This window comes from Panthera leo, chromosome B3, assembly GCF_018350215.1.
Source record: "Panthera leo isolate Ple1 chromosome B3, P.leo_Ple1_pat1.1, whole genome shotgun sequence".
NCBI classification, from domain to species: Eukaryota; Metazoa; Chordata; class Mammalia; order Carnivora; family Felidae; genus Panthera; species Panthera leo.
The window spans coordinates 2158936-2186754 of record NC_056684.1 but is presented as its reverse complement, the minus strand read 5'-3'; the positions used below and the strand labels follow the sequence as shown (position 1 = coordinate 2186754).

At 48.9% G+C, this 27819-nt stretch overlaps 1 protein-coding gene across 1 annotated transcript in view; it reads right to left on the bottom strand.

Moving 5' to 3' along the window:
• The window catches only part of IL16 (interleukin 16), a 70275-nt gene extending 45198 nt beyond the window's left edge, over positions 1-25077 (bottom strand). Inside the window, exon 1 of the mRNA XM_042940827.1 lies at positions 24751-25077. Within this exon, the coding sequence (XP_042796761.1) occupies positions 24751-25062 (312 nt within the window). The 5' untranslated portion in view covers positions 25063-25077. The remainder of the gene's footprint in view (positions 1-24750) is intronic.
• Between the last annotated feature and the right edge of the window lie 2742 nt (positions 25078-27819).

Genomic DNA, 27819 nt, shown 5'->3' with positions numbered 1-27819 from the left:
CGTGCTTTTGAACGCAACTGATGGTTATGTTTAAAGATCTAAAGGGCTACTGTCCTCTCAGAAGTGATCACATGTTAGAAGATCGCTCACAAGAACAAAATATCTTTCCTTGGCTCCCAGGGGCGCCTGGTCACTCTTGGGCAAGGATGTCCTGGGTGGAGTGGTTTCTCATCAAAGGAGTCTCTGTGGGATCCCCATGAACATTCGCTCAGTACGGCGCCCTTCCAACACACAGAACAGAGCCCTTTTGTTCCTGCTCCCAAGGTGGGCCTCCCCTTGGAGCTGAGGACTTGTCACTGAGGTCAGGGGCTAGCAGAGACATCTCAGACACGTTTCCCCTTGTTCCTATCAGAGATGGCAGCATCGAGCAGCAGCTCTGTGGGTAGCGTGCCCATCGTCAGCTGGCCTACAGTCTCTACGTTGACCAGTCCCACTGGCGCCTGAGTGCGGAATGAGGTAGACCGGCAGCTACCCGTCTTTGAGGTATTTTTCCCAACAATGAAGATCAGCCGTGTAACTTCAAGAGTTAAGCAGCCAACCCTCAAATATGGAAATACCCCACGACCCCCAGAAAGTAAACCCAGGATGAATTTGCAGAGTTCTGGGGCACTGTGTCCCATAAAGCGAGATTATTCTGGAGACGAAACTCCTCCCCAGGGGCTAGAAGGGTCCGTTGCTCTCTTAGGGTCACTGATCTTGTCTGTAGATCCCTGATTGCTGGCAGAAGGTTCATGCTTCTGGAGTTTTCTGACTGCCTCCCACATAAATATGAGCCTTTCCATTTTTTCTTTGAACTGAAACACCATAGTGGTTCCAGTCTAAGGCAACCGCAAAATATAACCCTACTGTCCTCCAGATCTGAGGCTTGCTTCCGGTGGTTGGCCTGATGACAATTCAGCAACACGCTTTGATCTGTAAGTCACAAGGATGAGCAACTAGGCCGGGCAGAGCAGTTCTGGGATGGTCGTGTGGGATGCTGAGGTCACACACCTCCTGACAGGGAGAGGAAGGGTAGGAACCAAAAGCCTAGGGGTCCTTCTCAAGCCCTCCTGCCCCTGTGACCTCAGTCACCTGTATTTCTACCTTTCCAAACATCCCAACATGCCCATTCTTGTTGGCTATGCCCCAGTTCAGAATACACCCCCTACATTGGAATATACAAAGCCCTAGGGACTAGAAAGGGTATTTTTGAAGAATATTTTTAACAAATGGGGGCATCTGAGTGGCTCGGTCAGTTAAGCATCTGACTCCCTCTCAGCTCAGGTCATGATCTACTGGGTTCGTGGGATTGAGCCCCATGGTGGGCTCTTCACTGATTGCACAGTCTGCTTAGGATTCTCTCTCTTCCTCTCTCTCTCTCCCCCCTCCACCCCTCCAATGCTTTCTCTCTCTCTCTCTCTCTCTCTCTAACCTATCTATCTCATCTCAAAAAAAACTTTAAAAAAATTTTTAAAAGAATATTTTTAACAAATAGCTCTGGGACAACTGGATATCTACATGAAAAAGAATGAAGCTGGACCCCTTTCTTAAAACACACACAAAAACTAACTCCAAATGGACCATAGACCTATGTATGAGCTGCAACTAAAAAAACCTCTTAGAAGAAAACACAGATCCTTATGACCCTGGGTTAGGAAAACACTTCTTAGATATGAACCAAAAGTGAAAGTGACAAAAAAAAAATGTAGAAAATGGGCTTCTTTGGAATTACAAAATTTGTGCTTCAAAAGACACCGTCAAAGAAGTGAAAAGACAACCCACAGAATTGGAGGAAATATTTGCAACTCATACGTATGATAAGGGACTTGTATCAAGCATATATAAAGAACTCCTACAACTCAATAATAGAGAGACAAATAATTTCAATTGTTTAAGTGGAAAAAGGATCTGAATAGATATCTTCCCAAAGAAGTTACACAAGAAGCATCTGAAAAGATATTCAACATCATTACCTATCAAGAAAATGCAAATCAAAACCACAGTGAGGAGGTGCTGATTCAAGCTGGCAACTAGAAGGATCCTGAACTCACTTCCCCCAACAGACACGTGAAATCTACTGCCACATGTGGGCCAAAAACAAAACAAAAACCTAAAAACTGGCAGACAGACCACTTTACATCTGACAAATGGGGGGGGGGCGGGGGTAGGAAAGTCTGAGACACAGTCCCATAAACCCACTCATGAGGGGGCGACCCACAATCAGGAGGGGGCCCAAAACTTTGAGCTTCCCACTGAGGAGTGAAGAGCTTATACCCGCCACATCGGACACCCCAACTTTTAAGGCTCCTGAGAGATAAGCCTTCAAAACACCTGGCTTTGAAGAGCCCTGGGGTTCGTGCCCCCTGGACCCCTGGGGTTGTGGTGAGCTGAGGACCAGCTGCCATCAGGCTGGCGCACGCCCATCGCCCCAAGGCCCAGACTTTATGCGAAAGACACTCATTTTTTTATTTTAAAGTGTTGGTCTGAGGGCCAGGGGTCTGTGGGAGTCCAATCAGGGGATAGAACTGGTGGGCGCCCTCTTCCCACCCCATCTGCCGGCGGGCACTATTTTTCCTTCTTCTTTCTCTCTTTTCTTTTCCTTCTTTTTTTCTTCTCCGTTTTCCCTTTTCAGCAGGTGTCACCTCTGTGCTCCCTCTGTGCAGAGAGAGGGAGAGACAGAGAACCCCAAACAGGCTCCACGCTGTCAGCATAGAGCCCGACATGGGGCTTGAACTCACGAAACCTCGAGATCATGACCTGAGCCTAAACCTAGATGCTTAACCGACTGAGCCACCCAGGCGCCCCAAAAGTACATTTTAATTGGGCGAATTGTATGGTGTGTGAGTTATATCTTAATAAAACCATTTTCAAAGGACTGTTCATTTATTCATTCGTAATATCCCTGTCCTCCACGGCTTCCTCCTGCCGGCGTGATGTTGTAAATATGCAAACGCTATTCATGAGGCTGACTGAATGTCTGGTGGGTCTGCCTCTGACGGGGTCAAGGTCAAATGTGAGCTCCCCGGCGCCTCGTCCTTGCCCCCAGTGAGCCACACTCCCTGCCGTGGACCCGCTGCGTCCTGTCCCATCTTGCTGCTGCTTATCCTTGCTCCTGGTCCCTTTTCAAGAGTAAGTTTAGGCGTCATGCCTCCGTAGTGACGTCTCCGTGCAAAGCAGCTGCCTCCTGAGCAAATCCAGGACTCTCTCTGCGAAGCAGACCCAAGGGAGTCTTCAAAGCAGGAAGGCACTGAGGTGGTTGTCGGCCATTGTTTTAACGCCTGGTAGGACGGCCCTTCATCGCATACCTGTTTCACATGATAACACTATGTTGTCTAGTTAACAAGTGATGCCTCTTGCTAGTTTTGTAAGAGCTCTCCTAAATTTAAAAACTTTTCCCCTCTAAAAATTTGAATATTCTTCTCCCCAAACAGGGTTTATATTTCCTCTCAATAGAAATGCCCTTCCGTAGAGTGTTGTCGTATCAGGTCTAGTGGGATGGTCAAAAGAATTAAATGAACTAATGTAAGCAAAGCACCTGCGTCGGTGACCAGCAAGCACCCCAATGTCCCAAACAGTCACCGAGCAGTGCCAATCTGTTTCCCAGATAGTCCTCCGTTCACATCCTCCTCTTCAGAGACTGGAAATACGCTACGGGAAATAACTGGAAAAAATGCACAAACACGCGTAGAGATATGTCCATCTCGCTGTCGGTGGGAGAAGGCGATGATGAGGTGGCACCGAGGGTGTTTTGGCAGTAACCGATCACTGTGATCCTTCTGCTAAAAACAAGTCAAAAGATTGGAGGGGATGGGAAACAGCAAATACCGGTGAAATAGCAAAGGAGTAAAAACACCCAGGGGCCACGCAGTGAACAGAGGCTGCCCCTCAAGTTTCCTGGCAGGTAAGCAGCCCAGAAGCCGGCTGAGGCCCTGCGATCATGTTATGAACCGGCTGAACTTGAACTTCACCTTCTAGAGCTTTATGGGATATCGGGAGCAGAAGGGAAGTCCCGGCTTCTTCTCAAGATGTGAAGCTTAATAGGACGCAGAGGGACACATATTTACATCCTTAGTTAAAATGTAAAGTGGAAATAAGTCCGTGCCCCCCTCGGGAACTGCATGAAAACTGCCAGTCTGGAAATGGCCGTGAACGGAAGAGGGGGAAGCCTTCCTCATTTGCTGGTGATTAACAATTACCAGACGGCCCTCGCAAGAGCTGGCAGCCCGAACTCGTACCACATGTGTGTCTTGAAAGAAACCTCTAGACCAGAATTTAGTTTAAAATGGTTCCAGGCTGGTGGTGCCCCAGCCACCTGGCAGGAACGAAATCGAAACTTCTCTGGAAGAATGAGCTTTAACTTAAGTCACAAAGATTCCCACCGAGACACGAACAAGATGTATAAGCTCTCAGAGAAAAAGGTAAAAAAGGTTAAAAATAAAAATTAAAATAAAATAAAATAAAATTAAATTAAATTAAATTAAATATATATATATATACATATATATATACTATATATACCTATATACCCATATATATATAGGTATATATACATATATACCTATATGTATGTGTGTATATATATATATATATATATATAGGCAAATGGATGAATGAATGCATAACTAACTAACTAAATAATACATACATACATAAAACACATACTAGAATAGGGGCGCCTGGGTGGCTCAGTCAGGTAAGCATCCGACTTCCGCTCAGGTCATGATCTCACAGTTCGTGGGTTCAAGCCCCACGTCGGGCTCTGTGCTGACAGCTCCGAGCCTGGAGCCTGCTTTGGATTCTGTGTCTCTCTCTCTCTCTCTCTCTCTCTCTCTCTCTCTCTGTTCCTCCCCCACTTATGCTCTGTCTCTCTCAAAAATAAATAAAAACATTAAAAAAAAATTTTTTTTTAAAACACATACTGGAATAGGCACCCTGAGAGAGAGCCAGAAGGAATAAGACACACAAAATCAAACCTAGAAAGACTTCACAGTGTGGGAAAAAACAGACACAGAAAGCAAAGTAAATACGTTTATATTTTCAAAGAAATAGACGAGACGATAGAACAACTTAAGGAGAGAGAAACCATGAAAATGTTCTCAGCAGACTTGAAAAAGTACCAAGAAACTTGAAATAATAACATTATTGAGATTTGAAAGTAAATCGATGGGCTGGACAGTGGATGTGATGGCACCAGAGAGGGGCAAGAGGACTGAAATACAGACCTGAAACAGATGTCCCGACGGCCACCAAAAGGGACCAGGAGCATCGAGGAGGGTTCAGACCATGGAGGAGGAGTGGGGAGCCTAGCATCTAATCCGCGTTCCAGGAGGACAGTCCCTCCCTGCACGTGAGCCTGGACGAGCCTCCGCCCGCCCCGAAGAAATCATCCGTCCACAGAGTCGTGAAACCCGACAAATCCCAAATAAGATGAGTAAAAGAAAAAGCGTACTTAGCTCCTAGCTGAACCACCGAACGTGGAAACATAGAGCGGCTCTTTAAATCAGCCAGAGAGAAGACAGATGGTCTTTAAATGAGCAATGATTAAACCCGAAGCTCCTGTCTGGGGGGCAATTGTGAAATAATTAGTCCCACGTGGCAAGAGAAAGCGACCATCGGCGTAGACTCAGAGACCAGGAAGCAAATCTTTAAGAGTGAGTGAAATGAAGTTCTTCCGAAGAGAAAATCTGAGGGACTTTGCCACCAGTGTATCATCACCAGTGCAATTCCAGAGACGGGGGAGGGGGAGAGGGAGGTGAGCGGGAAGGGGGAGGGGAAGGGGGAGAGGGAGGTGAGGGGGAAGGGGGAGGGGAAAGGGGGAGGGAGGAGGGGGAGGAGGAGAAAGAGGGGGAGGGGGAAGGGGAAAGGGGTCATAGGGAGGAGGAGGTGAAGGAGGAGAAGAGAGACAGGGAGGAGAAGAAACTCCACGTTGGAGGCCTGTGATACAAAGAATGTCAATAAAAGAAAAACTGGATATTTGGATAAATCCAAACAAAAATGGCTGCGTGGAATAATAACCATACCTTGTGGTTTCACAAACGAAAGCAGAGCTAAGTTACCTGAAAATAATAGGATGTAAGCCGAGATGTTGGGATGAAAATATTCAGTGGTTTTTTGTACCGTTCGGAAGGTAAAAACGGATAAACTTAGCACTTCGAAAACCTGAATGTGCGTGCCAAATTTTCTGGGATAGTCATAAAATTACAGAAACAGGGTTATAAACAGAAACAATAGAGGAGAAGAAGAACGAGAAAATATAACCAACAAAAAAGGCAAGAAAGCAGAAGGAAAAAAAAACAGGCAAAGTAGAAAAAATATTTAAAATGACATAATTTTACACGCATATGTGTGCGTAATTTAAGAGGCCCTATGATCCAGCTAAAAGAGAAGGATTGTCTGGGGCGCCTGGGTGGCTCAGTCGGTTGAGCATCCGGCTTTGACTCAGGTCATGATCTCAGGTGTCACGGGTTCGACCCCCGTGTCGGGCTCTGTGCTGACGGCTCAGAGCCTGGAGTTTCGGATTCTGTGTCTCCCCTCTCTGTCCCTCCCCTGCTCATGCTCTCTATCTCTCTCTCAAAAATAAATAAACATTAAAAATTTTTTTTAAAAAAAGACAAGGATTGTCAGGATAGATGTCCTTTAAAAAATTTTTTTTAAATTCACTTTTAAATAAAAACTTAATTTTTTGGAGAAGTTTTAGGTTTACACCAAACTCGAGAGGGAAGTACAGAGATTGCCCACACACTCTCTGCCCCCACACGTGCACAGCCGCCCCCACCGTATGCACCTGCCGCCAGAGGGCATGCTTGTTACCAGGGATGAACCCGCACTGACGCGTCATCATCACGCCCACAGTTCACCTCCGGTTCCTTCTTGATGGTGTACATTCTGTGGGTTTGGACAAACGCGCAATAACATGCCCCCATCGCTGCAACCTGATGCAGAGGATGTACGTCACTGCTTCTGTTGATCCGCTCATTTCTCCCTCCACCCGCCCCACCCCGGGCAAACACTGATCGTTTACTGTCTCCATAGTTTGTCTTTTCCAGAAAGCCATGTGGGCGGAATCGCATAGAGGTAACCTTTTCAGACTGGCTTCTTTCTCCTAATATTATACATTTAAAGTTCCTCCATGCGTGTTCGTGGCTCGGTGGCTGGTACGTCTTCAGGGCCGGATAACATCGGTTGTCTGAATGGACCACAGTTTGTGTTTCCATTCCCCTCCTGAGGGACATCTCGGTGACTTCCAAGTTGGGGCGATTATGAACAAAGCTGCTTGTGCCCATCCGTGCGCAGGTTTCCGTGTGGGCACGAGCGTTCGGCTCCTTTGTAAACGCCAGGAGCCCAAGCGTTGATCGGACGGTTAAGAGTATGGTTGGTTCTCTGAGAAGCCACCAAGCTTGTCTTCCAACGTGGTGGCGCCATTTTGCATCCCCACCGCGGAGCATGAGAGTCAGTGCTGTTCCCCATCCTCGCCAGCAGGTGGTGTTGTCCGTGTTCCCCGTTTTGGCCATTCCAATACGTGTGTGGCAGTCCCTCATGCCTGTTTCCCTTTGCATGTCCCTGACGACGTAGGAGCATCTTTTCATGTGCTTACTTGCACGTGTAGGTCTTTGTGGGGGGGGGGGGGGGGGTGGTATCTGCGAAGGTCTTTGCCCACTTTTTTACATGTGGATTTATTTTTGAGAGAGTGCAAGCAGGGGAGGGACAGAGAGAGGGAGGGGCGCAGAGGATCTGAAGTGGGCTCTGAGCTGTCAGCACAGAGCCTGGCGGGGGACTCGAAATCACAGGCCGCGAGATCACGACCTGAGCCAGAGCCGCCCAGGCGCCCCAGTCCTTGCCCACTTTTTTAATTAGGGTTGTCTTCTCAGCGTTGGGTTTTAAGAGTCCTTTGCATACTTTGGGTCACAGTCCTTCATCAGATGTGCTTTCTGCAAAGACAACAGATACGGAGCGGCCCCACCTCCCCCCACACCCCCCTACAGCTGTAGTCACACCCAGCCTCCTACTCGGTGGCTTGTCTTCTCATTGTCTTGACCGTTGTCTTTCCCGGAGCAGCCTTGTTTTCCTTTTAAAGAAGTCCAGCTTATCAGGGATTTATTTTACAGATGCATCAGACGAATGCTAATCAAAATGAATCTGGCACCAGTTTATAGAAAAAGTAGATTTAAGCAAAAATAATTAATAGAACCCAAGTCACTATAGAATGATACCTGCTTTAAATCATGAAAAGGATACAATTCCAAGCTTGTTGGCACCTTGAATCAGCGCCCTCTGTACTGACATAACGAGGGACATGTAGCCTGGGTTTTGAACCTACACCCCGAACCCTGCCAGATCAAGCAGATGAACATCAGAAAAGTGTATAGACTTTTTAAAGAATGCAATTAGCAGGAGAAGGATACAGTGTTTCCTCAAACAGACATGAACTATTTCCCAAGAAGAATCAATCGTAAACAGGGCCATCAAACCACTCGCAACAACCACAGTGGCCTGGAACAGGACCACAGGTTCTGACAACAGCACCATTAGCCGTAAAGCCCGATAAAAGGATAACCGGAGAGAGAGGAGACAAACTCGTGTTGCCCGAGGTTAGGGGTGGCTGTAAAGGGACAGCAGCAGGGGGGCTTAAGGGAAGGTGGGGCAGCTCCGTATCTCGATTGGGGTGGTGGTTCCACAGAGCCACACGGTGGGACAGCATAGCACCGAACCGAACACTTGTAACAAGGTCAAACGTCTGGGGTTGATGTCCTACGGTGGCCACGCAGGGTGCAGCCACGGGGAAAGTGAGGCTGTGCTAGCGGGGCTGTCCTTGTAACTTTGAGCCCATCTACAATTATTTCAAAAATAAGTCAGGAAAGCTTTTTAAAAGAGTAACTGGAAAATACCCATGTGTTTGAAAAATCAAGAATCACACCTTCTACATAACTCGTGGGTCAAAAAAGAAAACGATACCGGAAATTTTAAAGCGTTTCGAGCTGAACGATAATGTGAATTTAGATGTCAGATCTTGTGAAACGTGGCTAAAGATAAAGCAATACTTTAGAGAAGTTATCTTAAATGCTTCTATGTAGAAAGATAAAGGCTGAAATTAATTAATGAGCTAATCATCAAAGGAAGTAGAAAAGAGACAATGATAGAGGTAAGAACAAGATTTATGACACATGTAATAGGGGGACTGACAAAATTAAAATTTGGTTCTGGGAAAACATTGGTGAATCGCCAGCAAAATTAATCAAGAAGAAAAAAGAGAGAGACAGAACACACATAACAGGAAAGGTTAAGAGGGGACATGATTACAGATTTAAAAGGTAAGAGAATATAATAAACAACTTTATAGAATAAATATGAACAATGAAATAAAATGAAAAAATTCTGAGAAAAAAAAATCTTTATCAAAATACCACCAAATAAAATTCACCAATTCGTAAAAACAATTATATATGATGACCATGTGGGATTATTCCAGGGATGCAGGGAGAGTTCATTCAAAACTCAGTTATGGTAATCTACCGTATTCACAGGCTAACAAAGAAAAATTACATGATCCCATCAATCGGTGCAGAAAAGCATCTGATGAAATTAAACACTGAGTCATAATGTAAACTCTCAGTGCACTAGGCCTAAAACAAGAACATTCTCAACTTCATAAAGGATATTGGCAAAAAACCCATAGCTAACAGCTCTCTTGATGAGGAGAACTGAATGCTTTGCCTCTGAGGTTGGACACAAAGCAAGAAAGCCTCATCTCAACACTCATTGGACTTGGTGCTGAAAATTCTGGCCACTGCAATAAGGCAACACAAGGAAATAGAAGGAGTTCAGTTGAGAAAGGAAGAACGAAACCTGTCTTTATTTACAGATGACACGATTGTCTACATGGGACATCCCAAGGCATCTTTGAAAATAACTCATAAAATGAATAAGTGAGTTCAGTGATTTGCAGTAAACATATGTGCAGTATATGTTTATTTGCAATAAACATAACAAAAATCAACTAGATTTCTTTCTACTGGCAATGAACACACAGATACTAAAATCTAAATTTAGTATTGTAATGCCATTTACAATCGCTCAAAAAAAGAAAAATCCTTAGGCATAAATCCAGGGAAACATAGTCAGGACTTGTACAGAGCAAACTATGAAACACTAAGGAGAGAAGCCAAAGATCTCAGTAGATAGATATACCATATTCATAGATTGGGAAACTCGGTAAAGATTAGTTCTCCCCAAATCTATATATAAAGTTCATGTGATTCCTACTAAAAATCCCAGTAAGACTTTTTATATAGACGAAATTATCCTAAAATCTATACGGAAATGCTAAGAGACTAGAGTAGCTAAAACACCTTTGGAAAAAGAACAATAAAGTAGGAGAAATCAGCCAACCTGATTTTGAGAACTGTTATGTAGCTACAGTAACCAAAAATGTTCGGTATTGGAGGATGGATATACGTATGGACTAGAGAACGCAGAAATAGACCTACACAAACATGCCCACCTAATTTATAACAAAGGTGCAAACGCAACTCAATGGGGGCAAGAGAGCCTTTTCAGCAAATGATGTCGCAGCAAGTGAACATCGATGGGGGTGGGGAGGGAGGTGAGGGACGAGGAGGCGTGGCCCGCATCTCTTAGCTCTTACAAAAATGAACTCAAAAAGGACCGACACATAAAAGGTAAAGTTATAAAACTTTTAGAAAAAATAGAAGAAACTGTTCAGGATCTAGAGCCAGGGAAAGGATGCTTAAACTTAACACCAAGAACATAATCCATAAAAAGAATCGATAAATTGGACTTCACCCAAATTAAAAACTTTTGTTCTCTGAAAGATCCCCGTAAGAGGATGTAAAGACAAACCACATACCGTCCTGGAGAAAAGATTTGTAAGCCACGTATGCAATAAAAGACGAGTACCTAGAATATATAAAGAATTCTTCAAACTCCACAGGAAAAATAACAATCTAATCAGAAAATGAGCCAAACACAGAACAGACGTTTCTCTGAAGAGGCAAATAAACACCCGAAAAGATGTTCAATGTCATCGGTCATTAATGAAACGAAGTTTAAAACCACAATGAGATATTATTACATACGCATCAGAATGGCCCAAGTAAAAAATGGCGGCATCGAATATTGTCGAGCTTGCAGACAAACTGGATCACTCATACTTTACGTGACCGTAAAACGGACAGCCACGCCAGAAAATTGTTTGGCAATTTCTTTCCAAATAAGACATACGGCTGTTGTAGAACCCCAGAACTGGACTCCTGGGCATTTATCCCGGTGAAATGAAATCATATGTTTCAGCTGCACAGGAGTGTTTGTATCAGCTCTATTCACAATGGCCAAAAAGTGAAAACAACACGGAGGTCCTTTCATTGCGAGTGGGCCATCCATACAAAGCAACCCTCCTCAGCAATGAAAAGGAGTTACTGATACACACAACAGGCTGAGTCAACCTCCAGAGAATTCCGCTGCGTGAACAAAGCCGGTCCCCAAAGGTTACACACTGTCTGATGCCATTTATACAACCCTCTTGAAATGGTGAAAGTTTAGAAATGGTGGCCGTGGGGGAAGGTGGAGTGGGGGTGGGAGGGAAGTGAGTGCGGCATAAAGGGGCAACAGAAGGAGTCTTTGCCGTAATGGAAATACAGCAACACCTTGGATTGAGAGTAACTTGTTCTGCGAGTGTGCTGCAAACATTTCCAATAAATTTGAACTTGACAAACGAGCGACGTCTTGCAATACGAGTAGCATGGGACGCCGAATGTCACACGATCACAGCTGAGCCAATGGTTCTTTGAAATTCACTTTGACATCCAAGTGCTTTGGATTACAAGCATGTTTCCGGAACGAATTATGCTCGCAAACCAAGGCGTTACTGTATTCTGTACGTTGATTGCATCAATACCAATAACCTGATTGTGATATCATACTAGAGTTAGCCAAGATGTTACCATTGGGAAAAACTAAGGTGTACGCATCTCTTCGTATTATTTTCTTACAACTTCATGTGAATCTACGATAATCTTGAAACAAAGAATTTAATTTTAAAAACTATTTAAAAATTGCATTACCAATACCCCAAAACAGCAGTTAGAAGAAGGAATTATTTTAAAAGGTTACCTTCACAAAGCTCATGAAAGATATGTAAGCTCCTTCTGAAGAAAACTACAAAACTTACTGAAGGGCATTAAATAAGTCCAGAATAGTCGAGAGAGAAATCATATACACAAAAATGGGAGACACAAAAAAAATCATATGGATGTCTGTTCTCCCCAAAGTCATTTATAAATTTAAGGCGGTACTAACCAAAATTGCAAGTGTTTTTTAGAACATCACAAACTGATCCTTAAATTTTTATCAAGAATCAAATGGCATTAAATAGACACATACTTAACTAAGCACAGAGAAACTTCCATATGAGAGAATAATAATTATTTTTAAATGTAATGATGAAGATAGTAGAGTTTGACATTAGGATAACAAACTGACAACAGAACAGAACAGACAGCCTGGAATAGCTTCATGTTCATACGAAGAAACCCAATTTGTGAGAGAGCTAACACTGTACATGGGGGGGGCGGGGACAAACACTAATTGAGGTGTTGGGACGATAGGTCAACCGTGTGGAAACGATGTAATGGACCAGTACATTCACAAATATCAGTTCCGGGTGGATTAAATACATACATACAAAAGTCAAAGCTATAAGATGTTCAGAAGACAACGGAAGAGGATAGCCATGATAACAGAGCATGTTTAGGAAGGGATAAAAGTTTCAAACCAGATGCAAAACAGCACAAACTGTAAAGGACTTGATTGGTAAACTCCCACTAAAATAAAGAACTCCTACTCGTTAATTAAAAAGAGTAAAACGACAAGTTAAGAGCTGGAAAAAGAAAGAGACCAACAACCCAGAAGAAAAACGGAAAAAGTTCGGCTGGGCGTATCACATAAGAGGAAATGCAAACATCCCATAAATATGGAAATATGTGCAACTTACTAGCAATTAGGAAAATACAAAAATAAGTTACTGTGAAAAACAATTTAATAGGCCCCAGACTGGAAAAAAAGTTTAAAAGCTTGATGATACCAAGAACTGGTGAGGATACAGACCAACTGAGAAATTTACACCTGCTGAAGGAAGGGTAGGTTGGCATAGCACTTTTAAATTTTTTTCTTAATGTTTATTTATTTTTGAGAGAGAGAGAGAGAGAGAGAGAGAGCACAAGTCAGGGAGGGGCAGAGAGAGAGACACACACAGAATCCGAAGCAGGCTCCAGACTCCGAGCTGTCAGCACAGAGCCCGACGCGGGACTTGAACCCACGAACCATGAGATCATGACCTGAGCCGAGGTCAGGCGCTTAACTGACTGAGCCACCCAGGAGCCCCTCAAGCACTTTAGAAAATAATTCAACAGTATCTCGTACAAATGAAGATAATGATGATGTCATACCTGAGACTCACTGATTTCACATCTAGCTTTATACCTATTGAAACCTGCAGACACACACGGAGACAAGTACAAAAATGTCCACAGCAGTACAGTCTCTAAGTTAAAGAGGAGTAGAGGCAAGTAACCCAAATGTCTATCAGTAGTAACATGGATACTGTAGTCACACAATAAAATACCGTAAAACAGCGGGAAAAAAAATCATTGAATTCCAACAAAATGAAATGAGAGGCGCCTGGGTGGCCCAGTCGGTTAAGTGTCCAACTTCAGCTCAGGTCGTGATCTCGCGGTTCGTGGGTTCGAGCCCTGCGTCGGGCTCCGTGCTGACAGTGTGGAGCCTGCTTGGGATTCTCTGTCCCTCTCTCTCTCTTTCTCTCTCAAAATAAATAAACTTTAAAGAAAAAGAAGGGCACCTGGGTGGCTCAGTCGGTTAAGCGTCTGACTTCGGCTCAGGTCATGATCTCGCGGTGCGTGGGTTCGAGCCCCGCGTTGGGCGCTGTGCTGACCGCTCAGAGCCTGGAGCTTGCTTGGATTCTGTGTCTCCCTCTCTCTCTGCCCTTCCCTCACTTACAGTCTCTCTCTCTCTCTCTCTGTCTCTCTCTCTCAAAAATAGATAAACATTAAAAAACCAAAGAAATGACATGAATGTATTTCTGGGACAAAATTTGAGTAGCAGAAGCAAGCCTACCAAAAGAGCGATCACCGTGCGATTGCATGCGTATTCTCGTCGAAAACAGGTAGAGCTGAGGCCTCCAAAGTTCCTTGACGACATGGCGTTGACTCACTTTCTTCCTCCCTGCTAAATACAGCTAAATACCCCGGAAATTATTCAAGATAGCAACGAAAGGATTCTGAAAGCCAGAAAAGAGACGGCTAGGTGGGTAGGAGACTCAGGACTTGCAGAATAGCAATATGGTGAGTTCCTGGGCTTTCTTTTTACCAACTATATACCCGGGAGAGTCCTCTAACCCAGAACTGCAGGCAGGCAAACACAAGGAGTGAACAGAAAACGACGTTCTCTCTTGCCTGGCCAGAAGGCGGGGAAAGGCGGGAGATCGGCACGACCCAGCAGAAGCCCCAGCCCCTTCCCCACCACCAGGGCACCAGCAGGTGGTCTGATCTGCAGCCCCAGGCTGACCCAGCCCCCACTCCAGAACTAGGGCACGAGCAGGAAGTCCGTGCACCTGCAGGGACGGCATCAGCTGAGCGCTTCATTTTCCTGCCCTCCACCTACTGGCCAAAAAGACGGAGGCCCAGCCGCTTCTGCCCATCCCACCCTGAGTGGCAGATGGTCACCCGTGATCCCAGGCAGGCCAGAGAAGCTCTTTCCACCCCAGGAGGCAGAACTGGAAGGAATATGTACCAGCAGGGCCAGAAAAATCGAGCGGGACCAGAATAGCGCTGCAAGGACTCTGGAAACTGAAGTGTTGTTTCCAACAGAAGCCCAGAAAAATAGCCCGGAGCCACATGCTACATGTAAGTAGGTATTGCCTGCTGAAACACGCGATTTAAGTCGGACCAAGAGACCCTGAACGTGATAATGAAAATATCTGAGTTACAATTAACAGTCACTTTTTAAATTTTTTTTTTAACGTTTATTTACTTTTGAGACGGAGAGACAGAACGTGAGCAGGGGAGGGGCAGAGAGAGGGAGACACAGAATCCGAAGCAGGCTCCAGGCTCCGAGCTGTCAGCACAGAGCCCAACGCGGGTTTTGAACTCACGAACCCCGAGATCACGACCTGAGCCGAAGTCCGACGCTGAACCGACTGAGCCGCCCAGGCACCCCTAGAATTTTCCTCTTTAGTGGAAGATAAATAAACATTTATTTATTTTTGAGAGAGACAGAGACAGAGTGAGAGCAGGGGAGGGGCAGAGAGAGAAGAAGACACAGAATCTGAAACAGGCTCCAGGCTCCCAGCTGTCAGCACAGAGCCCGACGGAGGGCTCGAACCCGCAAACCATGAGATCAGGACCTGAGCCCAAGTCGGACACTGAATCGACTGAGCCACCCAGGTGCCCCGCCAGATTTGTTTCTTAAACTTGATGATTGATATGCAGATATTTAGGGCATGTTTCTCTTTTTTTAGAGTGCATATACATTTTATAAATTTCTTTTTATATTCCCAATATTTACTAAAATGTTTTCAAGATCGGGGAACAAAACAATTACGGTACGTCCCTGTGGTGGATCCTCGCGCAGCCATCGTCATTTTTTCAGACCCTGTCCCAAGCCGGTGGGGGAAGGGCAAATTGACACAGTGAATCCTTCCCGCCTGTAGCTGGTGCTTACGATTCATTCTGCGGCGGGAGCTTAGACATTTGCATAGCTGGGAGAAATTAATGCAGAGCAATCGGGAGGCACAGCCCAGATGAAAGCCCCTAAACCCAGAAGACTGTTTCGAGCCAGGATGGCTGAGGCTCCGGGTGGGGGGCAGGGTCAGGAAAAGCACCCTGCAGATGACCCCCACAGCTGACGGAGATGTGGGCTCTTGGACCCGTCAGGAAGGTATTCCGGACAGGGCTGAGTGGGAACAGCACGGAGAAGCCTCCGTGCGTTGTAACGGACACGCGAAGGGCCGTATTGACAAGTATGAACCGTGAAGGCAGGTGGTTCACCTCTTCCTCCCGATCTCCCCTATTCTCCGGCTTCTTTCCACCAAACCCCTTCTCACGAACCAAATGGGGTCCTCGCAGAACCGAGATTCCAAAGACCAGCTTCCAGGCAAATGTCTTCTGAGCATGGAAACGGGGACCAGAGCCCACGTGGAGTCCGGAGGCCGGAGCAAGGGCATGTGATCGCGCCCGCGGGCCTGCCCTCCCAGTCCCTCCACGGGGACCCCCTGCCTCCCTCCCACCGTGCCCCCTACACCCCGGGGCTCCGTGGGAGTCCCCCAGCCTCCCTCCCGGCGGCCTCCCCAATCTCCTCTTCTGTGCGGCAGGAAGAGGCAAGCGGCCAAGGGATTGGGTTTCCCGCTCGTCGAGGAGGCCTGGGCCTCAAAGCCGCAGCAGAGCGAAGGGGCTCGTCTGCTCGCCGAGGCCCGGGCCACCCTCCCTCCACGCACAGCACAAGCCTGCGATTCAGACGGTTGATCTGACCTCATCTATCCTGAGTCACCCTGCAGGAGTGCTGACTTAGCCTAACCAATATTTTGAATTTGTAAAGAAAAGCAGGACTTTCCACACTCCAGAGGCCTTTCCCATGCGGATCAAAGCATCCTGCACTCTTTGAGGAGGGCAGCCCCCCGGGGAGGACCTCCCACGCGTCTGGTCTCATCTGCCAACGTCCTCGCAGACCCAGGGCCATGACCCCAGACCCCTGCGGGAGGGAACGTCCAAGGCAGCGCCCCGTGTAAACGCACGTGTTGGCTCAAAAACCCTCTGCAAGGTCAGGCTATGTCGATAGGCTCTCTGCCGTAAGGGTGGCCTCGTGATACTCATTTATGCAACCGTTGTCTCCACGGGTATCTCTAGAGCCATTACTAGGGGCCAGTCCCCGATCCCTCCCCGCCCCCCACAGGGCCATAAAAGGAGTGCCAGCTTCCGAGTGAGTAAATATAGTGCTTGAGGCCTAGGTGGCAACCTGCTAATATTTAGCTGGAGAGAAAGTAAGAAACAAATCAGAGGGCATCCAGGGGCGCTCGGGCCCCAGCCTCAGGTGGCCCCTCTGTCTATCCCATTACTGGTGTGCGTGGCCCTGGGCTGGAGGGCTGGTGGGGTGGCTGTTTGGGGAGGGCAATGACTAGAGAGTGGGGGTGTCCACAGGCTCGCATGCGGGGCCCCTGTGTTCAGGAGCAGGAGGACAGAGGGACTTGTGGCCAGTGGCCAACAGCCAGCAGATGGCTCTGTCCACGGCACCGTGTCCCCGTGCAGATCTCCGAGAACTTGTCTGAACTTGACTATCCAAGTCCTTACAGAGGGACATTTGTCCAGGTAGGAGGACAGAACCTCTGAGCTGTATGTGACCTTGACTCGTGACTCTGAAATATCTAGACATTGGGCACGTGGAGCTCCCTCTGTGCTCCTGGCCCGTCCCGCCTGGACTAGAGGCAGGCTTGAAGGACAGTGATCGCCAGGAGAGACACAGAAACGCAGGAAGGGGCGCGCCTCGGAGGCTCAGTCGTCGGTTAAGCATCCTTGATTTGGCTCAGGTCCTGATCTCACCGTTTGGTTGGTGGGATGGAGTCCCGCATTGGGCTCAGCGCTGACAGTGTGGAACCTGTTTCACATTCCGTGTCTCCCTCCCTCGCTCTCTGCCCCTCCCCTGCTTGTGCACACGCAGGCACTCACTCTCAAAAATAAATAAACTTACAAAAAAGGAGTGCAGGAAGGAATCAAGAATAATGGAGAGGGTAAACGTGGGAATTAACGTCAATGAATATTGACTTTACAGAACAATAATTATGATCTATTCTTGGGATCTGCACATAAATAGAATTAAAATGCACAACGGTAATATCAAAGAAGTGGGCAGGTGCATAAGGAGTTGTGTGTTAAGGTCTTAGTATTGTCTGAGAGCCGCTAAGAGTACTAATTCATATGAGACTCTAACACTTTCAGAGTTAGGTTGTATATTTTAATGATTAAAAGAATAATAAAAAAATGTATAACTAACAAGCCAACTAAAAGAGAAATGGAATAGTAAAAAATATATATTAACCTAAAAGAGGGCAAGAAAAGAGAGAAAACCGAGTTTTAATAATACCCATAATTATAAGATAAAGATTGTAAGCTGGAAGAAAATTAACCTAATTCTATGCTAGTTACATGAGACACTCCTTAAATATGTGAACGCAGGTTGGTGATCAAAAGAAGAGGGGAAAAGTAACCAAAAGACAGTAGATTAGGCTTTACTAATAGCAAATAATTTTTAAGCGAAAATTTTAAGCCAAAACTAGACAAAAAGATAGAGATTTCCCAATTACAAAGGTGATAATCCACCACGAAAATATTTATTTTAATTCTAAATGTCTATGCAAATAATATATGCCTTCAAAATGTAGAAAGCAAAAATGGACAGAACTAAAAGCAGAAACAGATCCGCAATCATATTTGGAGACTTTAACACACTTCTCTCAGTAACTAACAGAGGAATGGGACCAGAAAAGAGGAAAAGATCTGGAAAATGTGATTATTGAACTTGATCTAACAGGACAGACATTCATAGAACACTGCATCCAGCAACAACATATATATTCTTTTTTTTTTTTTTTTTTTTTTTTTTAATTTTTTTATTTATTTTTGGGACAGAGAGAGACAGAGCATGAACGGGGGAGGGACAGAGAAAGAGGGAGACACAGAATCGGAAACAGGCTCCAGGCTCTGAGCCATCAGCCCAGAGCCCGACGCGGGGCTCGAACTCACGGACCGTGAGATCGTGACCTGGCTGAAGTCGGACGCTCAACCGACTGCGCCACCCAGGCGCCCCAACAACATATATATTCTATTTCAACAAATTTCCACTGTTAAAGTTATTCACGATACATTCTCTTCTCCGACTGTAGAATAACCCATCTAGGAACCAATACAGAAACAGAGAAAGTAGAAATTCCCCACCTGCCTGAAAGTTAAACAACACGTTTCCAAATAAGCCACAGGCCACACAAGAAATCACGAGAGAACACGTACACTATTTAAAATAACGAAGATATGGAATATGAAATTTTGGAGGCAGCTACTAAATTTAGAGGGAAGTTCATAGCCACAAATTAGAAAAAAATAAAAGCCGTAGATCGGTGATCCAAGCTCCCATCTCAAAAAGTTAGAAGAAAAGAACAAAACATCAGGCGTGAAGAATGGAGAAGAAAGGAATAATAAGGAAAAGGGCAGAGGTTAATTAAACAGAAAACACGGAACAGAGAAACCCAACGAAATCAAAAGCTGATCCTTTGAGACACCGTAGAATTGATCCCTTTCTGGAAATGGCAGATCAATTAAAAAGAAAGAGGGAAAACAAAGCATCAGTATCTGAAAAGGACAACAGAAATCGCTATAGTTCCTGCCATGTCCAAAAATGACATGTAAATGCACAAACGAGTGTAAATAAAACTGGGGAAGTCACAGTAACCTGACTTGTCACTGTCACGTGCGGGCTGTGGCACTGGACTGCAGTTTGGCAAAACACTATCTTCGGGAGAAACCGGGAGAGTTTACCCAGGATCTCTCTGTATTGTTCTTTACGACAGCGTGTGAATCTATAATCATCTCAATAAAAACTCCAATTAAAATGTAGATTAGATCAGATTTTAGGAACAACTTTGTGCTCATAAGTTCAGCAAACGCAGATGAAAAAAAATTTCCAGAACAAAAATGTATGTTACCGGAGCTGATACAGGAAGAAATAAAAATCTCGAATATTCCTGTATGTATTAAATAGATCCAATGATAATTCAAGACCTCCCCACGAAGAGATATCCAGGTCCAAATGGTTTACGGGTGAATTCTCCCAACCATTCAAAAAAGCATAGCTCTAGGATTAGTCCAACCATTCCAAAAGATGGAAAAGGGGAAATGTTTCCCAAATCATTTCGTGAGGCCAGCACACCCATAATATGAAAACCAGACAAGGGCATCACAAGAAAAAAAGTTGAGGCTAAGCTTTCCCACAAACACAAATGGCAAAAGTTGTAAGCCAAATATTAACATACCAAATCCATAGTTATATCGAAAGGATAATAGACCTTCACTAAACTGGGTTTATTCCAGGGCCACGTTGTCTTAACATTTTACAAAGTCTATCAGTGCAATGCACCCACGTTATTAAGAAGAAAGCAGGAGGGGCGCCTGGGTGGCTCAGTCGGTTGAGCGTCCGGCTTCGGCTCAGGTCGTGATCTCACGGTCTGTGAGTTCGAGCCCCGCATCGGGCTCTGTGCTGATAGCTCAGAGCCTGGAGCCTGCTTCAGATTCTGTGTCCCCCTCTCTCTCTGCCCCTCCCCACTCATGCTCTGTCTCTCTCTGTCTCAGAAATAAACATTAAAAACATTAAAATAAAAAAAATTTTATAAAAATAAAAAAAAAAGAAGAAAGCAGGAAAAACCCATATGATGGTCTCAGTAAATGCAGAAAAAAAGTCATTTTGAAAAAACTTGACAATTGATGTGGGGAAAAATAAAACCTCTCTTCCAAATGCAAATAGAAAGAAACTTCCTCAATTCAATAAAGAGTACCTGAACAGAACAAAATGACAGCAAACTTCAGACTTATTGGCAAAATAATGAAACTTTCCTCTTGAGACTGGAAGGAGACACGGTCGTCTCTGCAGAAAAACAAACCCAGACACTGGAGTCAAACTTTGGAGAGCTCTATCGGGCAAGTGGACCAGAGGATTCAATATTGGAAAGGTACCAGTCCTTTTCAAATACACCTCTACGGAGTCGAGGCAATCGCAATAAAAATCCCAACAGCATAACCAAGTCTAGTTCGAAGAACAAAGCTGGAAGACTCACCAGAGATCAAAAATATATTATATTATGAAACTATCGTAATTAAAACTCTGTGGGGCGCCCGGGGGCTCAGTCGTTTGAGCATCTGACCCTTGATTTCAGCTCAGGTCGTGATCCCAGGATCATGGGATCGAGCCCCGCATCAGGCTCCGCGCAGAGCACGGAGTCTGCTTGAGATTCTCTCTCCCTCTCCCTCTGCCCCTCTCCCCCCGCTCATGCTCTCTCTTTTCTCTCTAGAACAAAACCGAACCCTCTGTGATATCAGTGCAAAGAAAAAAGAGACTGATGGATCATAATGGGAGAACAGAAAGACACAGCTAGGTACGTGAGACGTAACAGACACGTAGACGGCAGAGAGATACGGTGGAAACATATATTTCACAACGTGTACAAAATCAACTTCGTATGAATTAAGGATCCAAATGCGAAAGGCAAAACAACACAGCTTCCAGGAGAGACGCGGGGAAAACTCTTCGTGACCTGGCGGCAGACAACGATTTCTTCAAAAGGACCCCCTCGCCCCCACCCCCTGGGAGACCTGGTCCCTTTGGTTTTTTTCGTGCTTGACTTGCTTTATGGTTTCTGACACGTGTGAAACTGTAAAGTCAGCAGAAAAATCAGAAGACTGAGAAACGCAAGTCAAAACCACAATGAGCTATCGCCTCACACCTGTCAGAAAGGCACACGAAGAAACAAATATCGACGAGGATGCGGAGAAAGGGGGACCCCCTCGCACTGTTGGTGGGAATGCAGACTGGCGACGGGGCTCCCACCAGAGTGGGCGGGGCCTCAGCCCCACCTGCCTGAGCTTCCTTGCCTCTGGCCTCACACCCTCCCTAAAGGGCCTTTAAAACCCCCTTTCCCTTCAAAAAACAGTGGGTCTGGAGGGGCCAAGGAGTGCGTGCATTTCCTCCTCTTTCAGGGTCTATCTGACCCCCCGAGTGTGGTTAGGCTAGACAGGCCGGCTTTCAACATCCTTCCGCGTGAATTCATCCCCAGGGGCCCCGGACGCGGCCCCCGGAGAAGGGGGCCCGCAGGCGCCTGTACGGCACCCACAGGTTCTCTGTGCGACCCCGCGCGGCTCTGGCACAACCCTGGGCAGTGACTTCCTCAGTCCTCCTCGTGCCAAATGCAACGCAGCCAGTATGGCTTGTTTCTCATTTGGCTGTGTATCGAACTTCCTCTTCTTTAATTTTTATATTAGGCGTTTCTAGAGCAGAGGCTGATGTCACCGGAACTCTTTCCAGATGTTGTTTTGAAATCAGTGTAACCATGGCATTGCTGGAAGCTGAGACGTCCGTAGGGGCCAACGGAGCCCCGCCTGGGTGCAGGGCGGGGCAGGAGCTGGGGCGGGGACGAGAGTGTCCCTGGGAGAAGGTGGGGAGCGGGGGTGTTATTCGGTATTGAGGTTCCCCCAGAAAGGACCCTGGGACAGCTGCCACCTTTGACCTTTATGCCCTGGCACTTTTCATATGAAACCCTCGCTTGCTTAGAATGTCCTGGTGGATGGTTTGAGATCACCTGTGCTCCTGCGAAAGGAAACCGAGAAAGCTCGGGTTCCAAGCTTGCCCGTAGCCCTCTCTGCCTTCCCAGTTCACCCTTGTCTCCAACGTGACTCAACTGTGCACATCACCCCATCCCCGCCTGCAACAGGTGCACCCCTTCCCCACCTCCCAGCCTCCGCTGACGCCCCTCTGCTCACTCACACCACGCCCCGCGATCTCAACTTCCTTACTTGGATATCCTGCCTTCCACAGACACCTCCTCCAGGGTGCCCGTCTACAGACAGAGCCGCACATCCCGTGACCCCCCCCCTCCATGTCTGCACCCACACCCTTAAGCAGGACACATGTGTGCTGTCCGTGCCTCCATGAGCACCGCAGAAGCTACAACTCTGGCTCACTCCCCCCACCCCGTCCGACCACAACCCGCCCCCCTCCAAGGGACACTCTTCTCACCGCTGCAAATCACTCTTTCCTTCGTGACTTTGCGCATGCTGTTCCCTCCGCCTGAAATGCTCTTCCCTGCCTGAAATGTTCATATGACTCACTCATCCACCTCTCCCAGGTCCCTGCCCACATGTCACTTCCTCACAGAAGCCTTCGTGGGCACCTTCTGGAAAAGGACAGTGAGCTCCCCTCGTCACCGTCTCCTGCTCCCGCGTAAGATTTCTTCAGAGCCCTTCACTGTGTCACGTCCTATCACAAAGGTGTTAACATCTGTCCCCTCCCCACCCCCCGGGGCCAGAATACAGTTGTGTGCGGCCAGGGACTGAGCCTGCTTGTCTCCCCTGCCCCCCCGGCAACGGCCTGGCCTAGGTGGGTGCTCTGCAAACACCGAATGTGCGATCCCAGCTCCGGGGACGCCTCCCTCCTTGGGAGCCTCCTTACAGCCCTTTTTAATCCGCTTTAAACACGATCCTTGAGGGCGGCGACTGGATCCCACAGGGCCGGGTGTGCAACAGGTGCACAGGAAATACTTGTGCGATTAAGGAGAAGCACAAGCAGTAATTCATTCTAGGAGCCTGTTGGAATCTCAAAATGATGTCTGAATTTCACTTATCTGGGCTCTCACCTGGCTACCGTGGTATCATCGTTAATGAACTTGACTCTTAGGGGCGCCCGGGGGGCTCAGTCAGTGAAGCGTCTGACTCTTGCTTTCGGCTCAGGTCGTGATCTCACGGTTTCATGAGTTCGAGCCCCACGTCGGGCTCTGAGCTGACAGCGAGGGGCCTGCTTGGCATTCTCTCTCCTCCTCTCTCTCTCTCTCTCTCTGCGCCTCCCCACTCTCTCTGTCTCTCTGTCTCTGTCTCAAAACTAAGTAAATAAATACTTGGCATCATTCGTGGCAAACCAGGAGCCTGGCCAGGCTCCCCCAACCCCAGTGGGACGCTGGTCCCTCCTTCGGCCCTACTCAGGTCACACCTACAGAAGTCACATCGTGGGTGACGGAGCAGGACGGAGCATGCCGGGCCGGGTGAGGCCTTTGGGGAAGCAGCTTACGTCTGGACATCCCCACCACGGGGCCAGACCTGCTAGCCTGCCATATAATGTCCCATGATCCTGTTTATCGTATACACGTTAAGCTATTACTTTCCTCCTCAAGGAAGCAAGTTGTGCAAAGGTCCCGGACCCCCTCCGCGGGGAGTGAAAGGCCTTCCCTGGTTTCTGTGGACAATCGTATGACCGTGCCCGGGGGGACTCAGCAGTAGGCGTGGGAGAAACCCTTCCGGGCTGGGTGAGCCGCACGAGCTCCAAGGTTCAGGGCCGCCTGGACCCTTGGGAAAGGCCACCTTCGATGGAAGGCTGAAGGCACAGTCCTGGACAGACTAAAATACCTCGAGCAGCCTCCGTCCCCCGCAGTTTCCATCTCGCTGGGATAACACAACTTGAAATAGGGTCTAACAGAAGAGAAGACCTTCTGAAGTTTGGCGGGTCTGCGAACACCACCTCGCTTCCCCCTCGGCCGCCCGCGTGGGAAAATGCTCACGCTCCGCACCCAGGGGGCGAGCGCACTGACCCTCTCCTCCCTGCCCTGTGTGACCCAGGTCTCCTCTGCCCTGGCCCTGGGAGTCAGTCCCCGTCAGGTTCTCTACTGGGGGTGACGGGAGCCCCCCAGCACACGCCGGAGACAGGGAGGAACCTTTCCAAGTGCACTGACCACGCGCTTTGCGATTTCCAGCAGGGACCCGGGCTCCGTTACCGCCCCCTGACACAGTGTCTCCCCCCATCGCTCAAGCGAGAAGGTTAACTGAGCCCGATTCGCTGCCACGCTCATCGTTCTCGTTCCAGTGAGCCCTGGCTCACAGGCTTTAATTCGGAGCACCCAAAGCCAACCACAGAGCCTTCCGGCCCCGCGGGTCCCGGGCCTACCTTCAGGAACAACATCCTCCTACAGCTCTTGCCTCGATCGCTCCCAGCGGCGTGGAGCTGAGCCGCCTCCGAGGCCGGCGTTAGATCAGGAAGGCTGCCGGGCCCGGCTTCCGATGTGTCTGCCAGCTGCACCGACGAGTGGAAGATCCGCTCCCTGCCCTGGCCCAGGGGCATCTCAAAGGGATCGGGGTACTTCTCGTCGGGGCTCGAGCCGTCGTCGCTGGTCTTAGCGTGACAGAGCATCAGGGAGCGGGAGACAGACCGCAGTTTTGTGGACTTCCTGCTCCTGCCAGCGCGGCCGTGCGGGTCCATCCTCAGAGAGGCCGCGGCGCTGCCCTTCGTTTTCTCCTGGCCCGCGGCCCTCGGCTGGCGGGCGCTGGCCGGGCTGGGCTTGGCCACCGCTTTGTCGCGCCCTGGAGGAAAGAGGAAGCGGAAAGAGGCCGTGTGACTTGCCCGTGACAAGCGGGGCCAGACGAGGGCCCTGGTACGGAGCCGTGGGCGCCGTGCCCGTGAAGCAGGGCAGACCGTGGCTCTGGCCTGTCCACGTGGCCGGCCGGGTGGGGGCCCCGTGACCCCGCGTGCTTACCACGCCCTCCATTCCCAGGACTGTGGAGACCAGGGCTTCTCGCATCCACACCCTCACTCTGAAGGTGGGGAAACTGAGGCACCAGAGGGGAAACGCAGCCCCCAAGCCACTGGCGGAAGAAGCGGGGCCACGGGACGGTCTTGGAGATGACGGAGGCCCGTGCGTTGTGACATCTGCACTTCCGACGACTCGGCAGGGGCTCGGGTCTACAGAGCGGGCCGCGGGACGGGGTGGGGGTGCCGCTGCCCGTCCCCTCTCTCTACCCCCGGTGAGTCCCGCAGCACCTCCGGAGAAAGCCCAGATCCAGGAACCCAGTCTGCTGAGCGCTGCTGCCTTGGGCGCCCCCTTCCCGGACGCAGAGCCCGGGACCCCGTGGGGAGCACCGTCCGGGGCCGACCCGCCACGGTCGACGCGAGAGTCAAAGAAGGCGGCGCGAGGGAAGGGTCGGGGCCTCGCAGGCAGCGGGCACCTGGCAAACCAACGTGCCCTTCCCCCGCCAGGGCTCCAGCTCCGTCAGCGCCCCCCCCCCGCCCCCCACCTCACAGCCTGACGCGCCAGGCACGGGCTTCTTTTGCGCCATCGGTCAACACGTCTGTCTCGGCCCGTCCCGGCTCAGCTTGGCCAAGGAGGCGCCTCCCGCGGGCTTCAGTTTCCGGGAGGCAGGTGGCCAAAGGGGTCCATCCATCCGAACAGGTCCCGACTCGGGTCCAAGCCACAGAGCGGAGCTGTCGCCAGGGCGGCATGCTGTGCCCCCGCTGTTCGCGCACAGCCAGCATCCAGCAAGGAAAAGCAGAGACCGCGCAACCTTTCGCTGAATACAAGCCTTTCAGAGCCCCCGCAGAGGGGTCGCTCTTCAAAGAAGGCTGTTGTCCGACACCCGGCTGGCACAAATGGACTGTTTTCTGTATTAGCCTTTTAATTGTACCGAGTTATTCACCAGCCATCTCCAGCAACCCACAGAAGCAAATTAAAGCGGACGGAAGAATGCATCCGGGGAAGATTGCTCTGGAGGCTGGAGTATAGGTCAACCCAACACGGGCGCATTCCGTCTCGCACCCTCGTGCCAGGATCTCAAAGCCCTGCGCTCTGCGTCCTTCTTTCTTTCTTTTTTGTTCAACATTTATTTATTATCGAAAGACAGAGCATGAGCGGGGGAGGGGCAGAGAGAGAGGGAGACACAGAATCCGAAGCAGGCTCCAGGCTCCCGGCTGTCAGCACAGAGCCCGACGCGGGGCTCGAACCCATGAACCAGGAGATCATGACCTGAGCCAAAGTCAGACGCTTAACTGACTGAGCCCCCAGGCGCCCCTCCAATAGATATTTCTTTTTTTTTTTTTAATCTTTATTTATTTTTGGGAGAGAGAGAGAGTGTGAGCAGGGGAGGGTCAGAGAGAGAGGGAGACCCAGAATCTGAAGCAGGCTCCAGGCTGCCAGCTGTCGGCACAGAGCCCGACGCGGGGCTCGAACCCACGAACCGCGAGATCGTGACCTGAGCTGAAGTCGGAGGCTCAACCGACTGACCCCCCCCCCCCGCCAGGCGACCCACGGAGCCTTCTATTTTAAGCGATAGAGAGACCTCAGAGCCAGACCGTTGCTGACCCCCATCCTGGCCGCAGCATCCCGAGCCCTGCAGGGGACACCCCCTCTCCTGAGCAGCCCGGGGCTGTGAGACACGTGCGGCCGCCCCCCAGACCCCCGGCTCCGGCCGTTTCCAGAGTCAGCCTGATGGTACCTCGTCAACAATGACTAGAGTCCCTCACTCCCTGTCACGAACAGATAAGGTCGCCATTTCACGGAAACGTAGAAGCTGCCAGTGAGCGATGCCCACGACTTTCTACCGCCTACAAATGCCTCTGCCCCCGTCCATCCACCGCCTACACGCCCTCGGCAGCGGGACCTCCGCCCGCCTCGGGAGGCTGGCCCGCCGTCCGTTCTCTGGACCCCCCTCCCGCAGCGGGTGGAGGGACAGAAACAAGAAAATCACAACAGCTAACACGTGTTCAGCGCCGGTGACCTACCAGGCACGGTCCCGACCGCTTTACTTGCTGGTCCTCACAAAACCTACCGTAGGCTCCATCGACAGCCTCGTTTTATAACACGGGTAACTGACGCACAGAGAGGTTAAGTCGCTCTCCCAAGATCACGCAGCTAGGACTCGGTGGGAGCAGGACTGAAACCAGGCAGTGGGACTGTCACGGGCAGGTCACCCGATGTCTCCTCCGTGCCGGGTCTCCAGCAGCAGCGTGCGAACACAGCCAGGTCATTTCTGCCTTTGAAAAACCGCCTGCCGACCCACAGCCTCTCTTTTTCTTCCTCTGTCTTTTGCTCAGGTGAGGACCCTTAACGCGAGACCTACCAACCTAACAGATTTGTGAGGGTCCCCGGTTATCCTCGGCACCACGGTGGCGGTGGAATATTACCCCTTCTTATCTTCCTGAACAGACGTTTCCCTCTCTGCACTTTCTGTCCTAACACTCACCTCC